Raw genomic sequence first — 13,679 nt, forward strand, 5'->3', positions numbered from 1 at the left:
CATGCCGTTCCACACCCGTAAGATGTTAATCTTCGGAACACAAATTAAGATATTTTAGTTGAAATCCGATGGCTCCGTGAGGCCTGCATAGGGAGCAATAACATTTCCTCTCTCAAGATCCATAAAGTTACTAAAAACACATCTAAATCAGTTCATGTAAGTACAGTGGTTCAATATTAATATTATAAAGCGACGAGAATATTTTTGGTGCGCCAAAAAAACAAACTAACGACTTATATAGTGATGGCCGATTTCAAAACACTGCTTCAGGAAGCTTCGGAGCACAGATGAATCAGTGTATCGAATCAGCGGTTTGGAGCACCAAAGTCACGTGATTTCACGTGGTTCGACATGCGATCCGAATCATGATTCGATACGCTGATTGATAACGCTCCGAATCATCATGAAGCAGTGTTTTGAAATCGGCCATCACTAAATAAGTCGTTATTTTGTTTTTTTGCCGCACCAAAAATATTCTTGTCGCTTTATAATATTAATATTGAACCACCGTACTCACATGAACTGATTTAAATATGTTTTTAGTACCTTTATGGATCTTGAGAGAGGAAGTGTCCATTGCTTCCTATGCAGGCCTCACGGAGCCATCGAATTTCAACTAAAATATCTTAATTTGTGTTCCGAAGATTAACGAAGGTCTTACGGGTGTGGAACGACATGAGGGTAAGTAATAAATTACATTATTTTCATTTTTGGGTGAACTAACCCTTTAAGATTATGCTTGAACTTTGACATTTTACATGGAAGTATTATTATGAATCATCCGATAAAAGATTTATTTTCCCATAACAGTGAAATCAGTCCTCAGATCTCACAACACAAATGTCAGATGACTGTTTTTTTTGTGTGCATCATATCTGGGGGAGAAAGCAATCAGAAGCTCAAAATCTATCAGTCAAGCCAGTTTGTTTTTATGGTGATAAGGCAACATCACCTTTTAGTCTCCCTCATGGACTAAAACACGAAACTGAAAGTTACATTTAAAATCCTTTCAAGAGAATGGAAACCATTTACCAAAGTGAAACAGTGAAAGTCCTAGTTTGCGAATAAGAGAACTGCAAGAATTGCGATAAGAAAAATACAATATGACAGCAACCATCTTTTTAAAAATTATTAAAGCATGTATGCATGCATTTCCCCCTGAAGAATGTATGGGTATCATGCCTAATTATTTATATTTTATTATTGAGCTGTTTTCATCTTATTGCATTCAGTAGGATGGATAATTTTAGGCTATACATTCTTCTAATGACACTGAGTTTTTATTCCTGATTAATTCTAATAACTAATACAATAGAAAATAAAAAATGCAAATGATATTACAAAAAACAAATACAAAATTCATTGCCATGTGTTAATTATCACCAATTGAAAGCTGCAGTCTGTAAGTTTTGCCTCTTTGTCGCCATCTCTGTTTGAAACCTGCAATTGAACCTTAGCAAAGACCTGCCCCCCCTTAGTTACTGTTGCTTTGTCCGACAAGCCATGGCACTGTCAGAGTGAAAAATACATCGCGGAGCAAAGAGGACACTGACAACACGTCGACAGACAAGACAGAGCAGGTTACTTATGATAATAAACAAAGTCCCAGCTTTCAGATTGTGTAATTTTTTGAGAAAACCCTTTCGTGGCTCTTTAATGTGTCGTGACCATGGTCGTGACAGATCGCTGTAGCGCCTCAGCTCAAGCGGCTCGTGAACCGATCATCTCTTCCTACTAGTTAATTAATATCATCAAATAAACATGAACGAACATGAGAAGGAATGTTGTTTCAAACGCGGAAAAAACGTAAATACACATTTTTCAAATTCAAGTCCACTGAGGTTAGTCTTCTAACTCCTGACTGCTCTGTCGGACAATATGGTGGATTTGGCGTCATGATTGGTTAGATCGCTTGTCAATCAAACTCCCTGCAAAGGGTCAATTGCAGTTATTTGCAGAATTACCATCTTTACATGGGTTGTGCATGGGCACGGCTCCTCAGCGCTGATGAATCTAATGTTTGCTGTCAGTCACCATATCGGTGTGAATTCTGTACTTCAGAATCACAGATTCTACATCTTGGAAGTATGACCAAAATAAGAATTTTCACCAGAAATCTGATCAAGTAACATGTCTGCCACTTTTGTTCTGACCAACTGAGACAAAAAGCATTACAATTAATCACACTGCCAATGGTGATTAAATCTAACATAAGTACGTTTAACAAGAACCCTAAAATTAAGTGTAACCATAAATTGCTACAATACCGTAAATTGAAACATAAAGTCCCAAAAAATAAAATGGGATGTGGAGCTGGAAATAAATATGCAATACATTTTACATGGAAGTAAATAACATGTGAGTTTACGGTATTATATTTCCATCTCCTTTTAGAGTAAAGCTAGAAAAATATTTTCCCCTGAAATTCCGACTCATATGCATATGTTTTTTTTCCTTTATCACTTCCTCTTTTGAGCATCAATATAAACTGGGCCAAAGATGCCTTTTGTCACATAACTTGCTTCACTGCACATCTGATCTCATCCTCAACATGGCACTGCACTCTTATTTACTGCTGGCAGCTGCTGCCGTCTACTGCTTCACAACCCTCGATGGTAAGAGTACAGAAAAAAAATATTGTCTTATTTAATTCTTACATTTTAAATTATATTATATAATTTTTTTATAATTTCATTTCATTAATAATTTAATTTGATCATAAATATATGTATAAACCATGTGCTTTTAAAGTTTAAAAGGCTAATCTGTTCATTATTCTCTCAGTTTTTGTTGTAAGGACAAATGTATTTATTTATTTTTTTTACAAATAAGCCATTCATTCTGCTTTTGATTCTGATAAATATTGTACTTTTGAGAAACATAATTCTAACTGTTTGCCTTTCAGCAATCCCAATGGATGGCTTTGCTACCAATAACATGTGTCAGTGTCTGACCACCAGCTCATCCGTAATCCCACCTCGACTATTCCAGAGGATTGAGATCCTGCCTCCAGGAGCACACTGTCGCAAAACCGAGATCTTGTGAGTCATGATGTTTTGCTTCTACACTTCAATCACAGACATGGGGGAAATGTGCAAGGGGTGCACATTTCCTCTGTTCTAAAAAACCTCAGAGCTCTCGAAAATATGTTACATTATTTGCACATTTGCCTACACAGCTCTCAGACAAAATGTCACTTATAGCTCCTACAAATGAATTGTATTTGTGCAAGCCAGACAAATATTGTTACATATATTCATCATATCTCTTTAAATTCTTCAGGATTACCAAAAAGGACAACAAAACAGTTTGCATAAACCCTGATGCACGATGGATCAACAATTTCATCTCAAAAGTAATGAGAAGGTAGGATACTAAGTTTTGACTCCCAAAACCAAAACTGTCTAATCTAGATTTGACCTTTTGTTTTTTCTTTCTTTGCATTGTCTAACTATCTTCTCCTTTTGTTTTTGTTTTTTCCTTTAGCAAAAGAGCTGTAAAGGAAACTGCTGTGCCCACTGTGGCATAAATCAATGTGGACAAGAAGAACCGCAAGAAAGTTATTTTCCATTTTCTCAACTTTTCCTTTCGTTCAAACAGCCAACTCAAGCTACTACAGCCACATTTTTTTTTTTTTAATGTTATTGTAGGCTGCCTACAAAACCTGTAATTATTTCTTTGAAATAAAAATCTCACAACCTTCTACTTTAAAATGACATCTTTATTGCCTTTAAGGTAGGACACTAGGACAGGAATTTCAGTTTGTTTTACAAATGGGCCACATGCAGCACCATTTTCAGTTGCAAAACAACAATAAAGATTTTTGTTTTCCATATCATAACCATATGCGTTCATAGACCAAACAAAATTTAGAAATGTGTATTCCTCAGTTGAGGCATTGGGAAAAGACATTGATAAAGCCATAATCATGTTGGGAAACTGAAAATAATTGTCCCAAGTTTATTAGGAAAATTATGCTTTACATTACATCACAATCATGTGACTGACCTCAATCCCTGGTGCCTCAGTCCACATTCAATGAAAGACTGACACTATTTTAACATGCATTTATTAATGCATTTATTAATAGTTTTAAAACACTGTCCCCCGGTTTCACAGACAAGGCTTAAGATAGTCCTAGATTAAAATGCATGTTTCAGCTGTTTTAACTAAAAGCAACTTAAAATATGTCACTGCCACTGTTTTGTCTCAAGATGCACACCAGTAATGTTTTTTCCTAGTATACATTTTTAAAAGATACTTAAATATCGTAATTGAACTAAGGCCCTTCACCAATTATATTTGGAAATATATTCAGTTGGTTCAGTGGGAATTTCTGTAATGACTACTGGATATGTTTCAAACATAATATAAGCCTTAGAAAACAAAACTACTGCTACCACTAAACCAGGGAAACAATGCAAAGCAAGCTGACAACATTATAACTGGGTCACGGTCACTTTAGTCATCATGTCTCTCTGGTGAAGAATAGACATGGATGGGTGGATGAATGGATGAGTGGATGGAACGGTGCAGGGATGGATGCTGGTGCTGGCTCACTCTGTAAGCGTCTTGCTTTCACAGGCAGTGCTGCTGTAGAAAAGATGATTCAGACTAGGCACAGTTTGAACAAAGTGGAATGAAATCATTTTCTGCAAGTGACTTCATAGATGCTAATAAGACTCCTATTTTTGTTCTTGTTGTGTTGGATGTTCTGCTTTTAGAAATTATGCAATGTCAAATATTACTTATCATTTCCTTATTAAATAAAGTAAGTTTCTGATGACCATCAGATATAAAAAATGTAAATGTGTTGTCTGTATCAAAACCAAATATGTAATTAAACTTTATAGGGATGGGAGTTAATCAGCGTGGTTATTGTTTTTCTCACCCCCCCCCCCCCCCCCACACACCCCAAAGACAATGGCAGTAAATAACATGCAACATACATAGTCCAACTCCTCATAGTCAACTTCAACACCTCTGACCTTTTGAAGCTTTTTGATCATACCAGCTCAACACAGAACAAGGCACAGTCTGCTAAAGCATGTTAGGAAAGCTATAGCTTTGTCCAAATATTCATTGTGTGAGCCCGGATGTGTCGATTAGACAAATACTACCAGTGGTGGGGAAAGTTACTTTTAAACATAATGCATTACAATATTGCGTTACTCCCATAAAAAAATGTGTTACTTAGTTACTTTTTAAGAAAAGTAATGTGTTACATTACTTTTGCATTACTTTTTTCACCTGGGTTGGGATTGGGTTTTTTTTATATAACAAAAATGTTCTATTTTTGGTCAATAGAGATTAAATTCATAAAAATATATGTTTTATTTAATTATTGAAGGTTTGCATAGTATTCTGATTTTGCATTTCACTGATTTTATTGATTTTGAGGAATACTGATTTTTTTTTTTTTGTGCAGGTGCAATTAGTAAATGCACATTCACATTTAGTCCAGAACTACAAAAACCATCATGTTCACACCTGACACCTCTGTACTTTTTGACAAGAGAGCTGTCAGTCAATAAATGGGAAATCAACATAACTTGTGTTACTTACTTGAAAAAAGTAACTCAGATATTTTGTTGTAAATTTTAAAATGCGTTATTTTACTAGTTACTTGAAAAAGTAATCTGATTACGTAACTCTTGTTACTTGTAATGCGTCACCCCCAACACTGAGTACTACCAACAACTTATACTCCTCACATCTTAACTCAATACCTCGCTTTAAAAAAATATATATATATATGATTGCTTGTTTGAACAAAAAACAATTCACAAGCAATTATGCAGAGAAATGTTCCCACAGTACAATAGTCATGTAACAAACAACAACACTGATATCAAATAAAATGCTTTAGAAGTTACTAGTTTGCCCAAATCCACTACACGACTTTTCTTCAGATTTTTGCCTCAATTTACACTCTGGACAATTCAACACAAGTTATCTAAAGTCAGAGCCAATGTGAACATTTGATTTCACAGAAAACTGCATAATGTATGATGGGCAGAGCTGGGTAACAGATTACATGTAATCTGGATTACGTAATCAGACTCCAAAAATCAAGTACTTGTAATTAGAGTAAACTACTTTTTTTTTTTTAAATACTCGTAATCAGACTACAGTTACTTTTTTATGGATTACATGATTACATATTATTTACACAATGGCAGTAAATTGTTCACAATTCATTGATTCTCCTCATTTTTCATTTTTTTAACGTTTATATTTTTTTCATAATAAACTTGCCGCTTATATACGTTCGTGATTCTTTGAGTTTTTCCGGCGGTGAGAAAGATAGATATATATGAAATATGATGTAGCAAGATGAAATATTTGATGTAGCAGTGATATTGTTGTGAATTTCATGTTTTTCAATATATATATTTTGTTATGTTGCTGTTTACTAAATTTTACTTAATTTTAAGTAAATATGTTTTAAAATCATAAGATTTGATTTGGATTTATTCAGTGTTACTATCAGCAAACACTAACAGGTACATTAGTGTTAGTATTTTGAAGTATTATCTGTCCATACATTGTACTTTAAAAAGAATCTGTTGAGGCTCTTGTTGGTGAAAAGGACTATATTTTTTGGAATATATTTTTTCTTTGTATCCTACAATATATGTGACATCAAATAAGGCAGGGGTAGTCAAGTTTGGTCCTAGAGAGCCGCTGTCCTGCAGAGTTTAGCTCCAACCTTGAAAAAAAACCTTCAACTGCCTATATCCTCAGTAATCCTGAAGAGCTTGATTAGCTTGTTCAGGTGTGTTTGATTAAGGTTGGAGCTAAACTCAGCAGGACAGCGGCTCTCTAGGACCGAACTTGCCTACCCCTGAAATAAAGGTTAGCACAAAAGTAATTTAAATGTAATCCAAAAGTAGTCAGATTACGTTACCAAAAATGTGTAATCTAAGTGATTCTATTCTGATTACAAATTTTGTCATGTAATTTGTAATCAGTAACTGATTACAATTCATAAGTAATCTACCCAGCTCTGATGATGGGCATGAATTTTTTTTTTAGCCTTAGTCTATAATCCATCCAGTCAGAACATATCAAACACGTTTGATTATTTGAGCCAAAATTAGAACACAAGTTTTCTTATATAATTTATTTGATAGCAAGGCTATTGTTACTGCATGTGTTAATGTGTTTGGAACGACTTTAAAGTTTGGTAGAATGTGATCCTCAGTCATTTAGTGCAGCGTTACCCAAACTGGGTGCCGTCTGGCGAGAGAAGGGGTGCTGTGTAAAAACTCCTTCAAACATTTTTAAATTGCTAAAATGTGTAAAAAATCATTTATTATGTACCACCAATCTGTGATGTCCCAAATAACAAATAACTAATAAGGCTGGTCTGAATTTCGGCGGGGGTTGCACATTTAATTCCCGTGCTTCATTCCCAGTGCGTACATATAAAGCCACCTCTTTTTCATGGCTTGTTACGTTTACAGTCAAATACACACGAAAATATTGTCACTATGTATGTCTTGCCTCATATTCACAAACACATCGGTTATATCCTATAAGTAGTTCTGTCAACGTTAACGCATGCGATTGATTTTATCTGTTTAATGCGTTAAAAATATTTTTTAATATACTTATTTTTCTCTCTGTCATCTTTGGCTACCGTTACATTATATGATCACTTTCTTCTTCATGCAAATGCTTTTATACCATTCAAGCGTGACAAGACAAATGAGAACGCACACTGTCTGTGAATGTTCTGACAGACACACGATGCACCGAAATACGACCGCCAGTATTGTGCGCACAGACAGCGCCAGAATTTAGTTTCCTTTCACGCTTGAACGAATAACAACACTGAAAATTATGCCAAAATGTCAGTTTTGTCTAATATCCTCAAGAGCAGTTAAATAAGTATTAAACGAACATGTATGCAACGTGCCAAATATGCATCATGTGCAGTGGTGGCAGATATTAAAGTGACAGCAGCCATTAATGCTGCTATCTTTAATGTTAATCAAAGAACAAAGGTAACAGAGAAAATTACTCACTGCTCTTGACTAATGAACTTTTGTAGCTTTAATATGGATTAATATGTTTAATTTATAATTTATCTAGTGTAGACCGTTTGCTAACTTTATTCAATTTCTGTATATTTCCTGCCACAGGTAGGCCTAAATATGACATTTATTATGGGTTTATGTTAAGATTGTTTTAAGTTCAATTACATTAAAAGTTGTTTTATTTTTGGAGCCTAATCAATTAAATTAACATATAACATATATTTAACGTAATTAAAAATATATATGACAGTAGGCCTATATTCGGCTGTTCTTCCCTGTGGTACTGAAAATCGATAATTTTCAAGGTATCTTTTTTTTCAAAGATTTTTCAAATTTTCAAAGATTGAAAAAAGTTTGGGAAACACTAGTTTAGTGTATGATGCCCAGGTTTCTGTAACCATTTACAAAATTGCAAAGTGTATGATGCTAACTGTTTTAAAATCTGTTCACAATTAAAAAGTAATGTAGCGTTCATTCAAGTCATTCCAGCTTTTAGAGAAATTGAGTAAACTCTGAAACATAAATCCTTGAGAAACATAAAAATTTAGATATAATGGTGATAAAAATGACCTCTTACTATAGAAATTATCTTAAAGGGGTCATGACATGGATTTTTTTTAAATTTTTTATTATTTTAATATGTTCCTTGAGGTCCAGTTATAATGTTAATAATAAATTGTTTTGCACAATATATATATATATATATAAATATACACAGTGGGTACGGAAAGTATTCAGACCCCCTTAAATTTTTCACTCTTTGTTATATTGCAATTTGCTAAAATCATTTAAGTTCATTTTTTTCCTCATTAATGTACACACAGCACCCCATATTGACAGAAAAACACAAAATTGTTGACATTTTTGCAGATTTATTAAAAAAGAAAATCTGAAATATCACATGGTCTTAAGTATTCAGACCCTTTGCTGTGACACTCAGGTGCTGTCCATTTCTTCTGATCATCCTTGAGATGGTTCTGCACCTTCATTTGAGTCCATCTGTGTTTGATTATACTGATTGGACTTGATTAGGAAAGCCACACACCTGTCTATATAAGACCTTACAGCTCACAGTGCATGTCAGAGCAAATGAGAATCATGAGGTCAAAGGAACTGCCTGAAGAGCTCAGAGACAAAATTGTGGCAAGGCACAGATCTGGCCAAGGTTACAAAAACATTTCTGCTGCACTTAAGGTTCCTAAGAGCACAGTGGCCTCCATAATCCTTAAATGGAAGATGTTTGGGACGACTGGAACCCTTCCTAGAGCTGGCTGTCTGGCCAAACTGAGCTATCGGGGGAGAAGAGCCTTGGTGAGAGAGGTAAAGAAGAAGCCAAAGATCACTGTGGCTGAGCTCCAGAGATGCAGTTGGGAGATGGGAGAAAGTTGTAGAAAGTCAACCTTCACTGCAGCCCTCCACCAGTCGGGGCTTTATGGCAGAGTGGCCCGACGGAAGCCTCTCCTCAGTGCAAGACACATGAAAGCCTACATGGAGTTTGCCAAGATGGTGAGAAATAAGATTCTCTGGTCTGATGAGACCAAGATAGAACTTGTTGGCCTTAATTCTAAGTGGTATGTGTGGAGAAAACCAGGCACTGCTCATCACCTGTCCAATACAGTCCCAAAAGTGAAGCATGGTGGTGGCAGCATTATGCTGTGGGGGTGTTTTTCAGCTGTAGGGACTGGACGACTGGTTGCAATCGAGGGAAAGATGAATGCGGCCAAGTACAGGGATATCCTGGACGAAAACCTTCTCCAAAGTGCTCAGGACCTCAGACTGGGCCGAAGATTTACCTCCCAACAAGACAATGACCCTAAGCACACAGCTAACATAACGAAGGAGTGGCTCCAGGTGTGATCCAGGTGTGAAAAACTTGTTGTATCTTTCCCAAAAAGACTCATGGCTGTATTAGATCAAAAGGGTGCTTCTACTAAATACTGAGCAAAGGGTCTGAATACTTAGGACCATGTGATATTTCAGTTTTTCTTTTTTAATAAATCTGCAAAAATGTCAACAATTTTGTGTGTTTCTGTCAATATGGGGTGCTGTGTGTACATTAATGAGGGAAAAAAATTAACTTAAATGATTTTAGCAAATGGCTGCAATATAACAAAGAGTGAAAAATTTAAGGGGGTCTGAATACATTCCGTACCCACTGTGTGTGCATGTAATTATGTATATATATAAAATGTTGAAAAAACTATTAAATTACCTGTTTTTAAGAGGTGGCTCCTTTAAGGCTTTTCTGTAAACAGCCATTGTTATGATTGGCTAACATCACTGCATAGGAAACAGTATCAGCGCCCACTCGCTATTGCACGCAAGTGTTTTGAAAACATTATCTATAAAACATCATCATTTACAGACAGAACATTATAAAAATTGTTTACGATTTGCAATTTGCTGCTGTCAGATCCAATGTGATTTCTATGCAAATTCTTCTTTACACTATGCCTCATTTACAAAACAATTTGCAGTCAAATTCTCTGAACAAACATTTAATCCTTCTATGTTATCCGGGACGCCATTACCACTCGTTTCTGATGCTGGGATCCTTCTGAAGTCTTTACAGAGACGCAAACGAGCTGTTTAAACTGAACGAGTCAAAGCGAATGCTCCTTTATGCTTCTATTTACTCTTCCATTTGTCCGCTTGTTGACATACAGTTAAGTGAACAGGTATGAACTATTCAGTGTAGAAAGCGTCAGTGATTTTAATGGGTTTTATTTACTTTTGACGCGACACTTGCGGTGTAGGTACATGCAAATGTATTTGCCGTCCCCCAATATCCAAATGAGCCTTTTTTGGAGCTTGATTAAATAAATGCTTTGTTAAGAATGAGGAAGATGTTTTAAGCTCTGAAACTTGCAGGATGTTTTAATGGTATAAAGACCTCTTATATGTCAAAAGATCAAGGCAAATTTAATTTCTCATGTCAGGACCCCTTTAAATCATATACTTTTGCCAAACAAATAAAATGAGAGCGTCTTGTCATTTTTCTAATTTCCAACAAATCACAAAATGCCACTAATAAACATGAATTGACGTTCAATTTGTACCGATGCAGCTGACTAGCCATTAGCTCTGAAAAAAGTGTGAAACAACACAACAAAGCTGATTCTGTCATCATATCATCACAAAAAAATGTCTCAGTGTTTTTGTTCATACAAAGTCAACGGTAACCAAACTGTTTGGTTACCAACATGTCTCTTTTTTTGTTCCACAGAAGACATTGTAATACAGGTTTGAAAGAACGTAAAAGTGAGTAAAGCAATAAATTGTACCAATAACACCAACCCTGCCAATCAGATGAGATGCTCGTTGACATCAATGAGGCTGGGAGAACTTTGTATTGTGTAAATATACATCAGTATGGTGATTTGTGATTTAAATGTTGTTGCAAGCAGCAAAAGAAAACAGCAAACATACACAGCTGGGTTACAATCAGTAGGGCTGGGATCCTCTTTAATAGTGTACATTTTGGACTTAAAGAAATGTTTTGCATAATATTTCACATTGCACTAAGAAGAATTTTCAATTAAAAATAGACTGCTGAGAATTCCAACCTCATTCTAGTTTTCCACTTCATAAACTTAATGCAAATGCATCTTCTGGTAACGTTAAATAGGGGAACTTGAGTTTGTATTGGACAGGATGCAGTGACTGTAATATTTGATGTTGCAAAATTTAATTTGATTTCTTTATGCTTTTTGTCAAATTTATGAGGTTTTGAACGGGAATTTAAAAGAGGATGCTGACTTAAACAGTCTTAATACTCATGCTGACATTGTTATGCTACACGATCTGTCTACGAATATTTGTTACACATTTCTACCATCCATATACTGACACATGGCTTATACAATCTCACATTTAGATTCAGACAAATGGATCAATTTCCCTGAAAGCAGCATTTGTTTAGTACCAAACAGAGAATCCCAACCCTAATTTGGTATTAAGCTTTTGTTTTCAAGTTGGAAAACGTAATAATAAGATCATACAATCGTGTGCAAAGGTTAAAAAAGGAACAAAGTAGGTGAGTACTTCACTCCTTAATGTGTGTGCCTATATTTTTAGGGGCTCATGATAGGAGTTTGTCCATGATTTGGGGTTTAGGAGAGTAGGGGAAGGGGGCTGCACTACCTGTGGACAGGCAGATGCAGCCCGTTGAGGGGGGGTAAAGGCGGGTGGTACTCCAGCTGAGCCAGGAGGGAAAAGTGATCAGAGGGGATGTGCGGGTGTGGGCAGCCGGTTATGTTGTTGTCCTTCAGCCACTGAGTCTCCAGTGGACCCAGAACACCCAAAACACTCATATGTGTCTTAGAGAAGAAGACGTAGTCAATCACACCCTTCAAAAAAAAAAAAAAGAAAAAGAAAGAAAAAAGAGGAAGCAGGTTTTAAAAAGGGGTACAAATCTCAATATGCAGCATGCATCTAGACCATGTTTCAAACTCAGTTCCTGGAGGGCCACAGCCCTGCAGAGTTTAGCTTCAACCCTAATTAAACGCAACTGATTCAGCTAATCAAGTCCTTCAGGCCTATTTGAAAACTACAGGTGTGTGTGTTTGGAGCAGGGTTGGAACTAAACTCTGCAGGGCTGAAACTGAGTTTGACACCCCTGATCTAGACTGTGACAAAAACGGTTTCGCCCTGGTTTCCATGCAATACAGTAACAAAGCAAGTCATGATTCAATAATGAACAAGTCTTTTTAATGAGCCTGTCAAAATATCTCAAATTTGCTCATGAGTTAGAGCTTGAATCAGACTTGCTTGAATCATTACTGACTCTCTCAATGTGAACCAGCAACATTTATTTGGATGTGTTCCTTAGGTTTGTGAGACTTACATCAGCTTATTTACCGACTTGATATTCATATAACTATTAAAGATACATATTTATAAAGTTTTGTTGTAATAAATTAAAAACAGTGTGCTATAATAAATAATGGCATTCTAAAGAAAACAAGCAAGAAGCTATGAACTCAATGAACTGAAGCACTTCTGAACAAACTCATTGACCTAATTCTGTAATTTGTCCATAAAAAAGTTGTTTCCCTAAAAAGTTTCATTTTTGGAGCAGATGGAACCCAATTCATATTTTTTTTGTCCTGTCTGGAGCCCTGGTATAGAAAATTCCCAAGACATCATATGATCTCTATTCTGATTCTGAATAAAAAAAAAAAAAAAAAAAAAAACTGAATTATGCAATCTTCTCACCTTGAAATCATAAGTGTAGTTGGTGTAGGGCATGAGATTTCCCTCGTAGGCACTCTTCAGCTGGAAACTGTGTGTAATACTGCCATCAGGCTTGCCATTTTTTCCGTTGCAGCTGAAGTTAGTTAAACAATCGCTGTAACGCAGTTCCTTAAAGTCTTTGTGATTTTCTGCAACTCCACCATTACTAAGATATTCTACAACACCTGTGAGAAAAAATGAGGAAACCTAGTGATGCTGAGACAAGGGATTCATGCCAAATCTAACTGAGGCAAAAATCTTTCATAGGACTGACATTAAAGGGACAGTTCACCCAAAAATTTAAGTTCTGTCATCATTTACTCACCTTCATGTCATTCCAAACCTGTATGACTTTTGTCTGTGGAACTTAAAAGATGGTATTTCGCTAAATATCTGTGT

General features: G+C 35.8%; 2 protein-coding genes across 5 annotated transcripts in view; one reads left to right on the forward strand and one right to left on the reverse strand.

Annotated features, from left to right (window-relative positions):
* Positions 1-2,435: 2,435 nt before the first annotated feature.
* LOC137033625 (interleukin-8) lies at positions 2,436-3,622 on the forward strand. Its single transcript, XM_067405707.1, has 4 exons — positions 2,436-2,615; positions 2,906-3,041; positions 3,283-3,366; positions 3,487-3,622. Exons 1-4 carry the CDS (start codon positions 2,552-2,554, stop codon positions 3,527-3,529), a joined length of 327 nt encoding a protein of 108 aa, XP_067261808.1. The 5' UTR covers positions 2,436-2,551; the 3' UTR covers positions 3,530-3,622.
* A 113-nt stretch (positions 3,623-3,735) lies between these two features.
* Positions 3,736-13,679, reverse strand: part of cnot6l (CCR4-NOT transcription complex, subunit 6-like) — a 22,761-nt gene continuing 12,817 nt past the window's right edge. Inside the window, exons 11-13 of one of the 4 annotated variants that reach the window (XM_067405703.1) lie at positions 13,263-13,465; positions 12,189-12,394; positions 3,736-4,593 (exon numbers count right to left, since the gene is read on the reverse strand). In XM_067405703.1, coding sequence (XP_067261804.1) covers positions 4,557-4,593; positions 12,189-12,394; positions 13,263-13,465 — 446 coding nt within the window. In that variant the 3' untranslated portion in view covers positions 3,736-4,556. The remainder of the gene's footprint in view (positions 4,594-12,188; positions 12,395-13,262; positions 13,466-13,679) is intronic. The other 3 variants (XM_067405700.1, XM_067405701.1, XM_067405702.1) reach the window with 3 other exon arrangements.

Source organism: Chanodichthys erythropterus, chromosome 13 (genome assembly GCF_024489055.1).
Source record: "Chanodichthys erythropterus isolate Z2021 chromosome 13, ASM2448905v1, whole genome shotgun sequence".
NCBI classification, from domain to species: Eukaryota; Metazoa; Chordata; class Actinopteri; order Cypriniformes; family Xenocyprididae; genus Chanodichthys; species Chanodichthys erythropterus.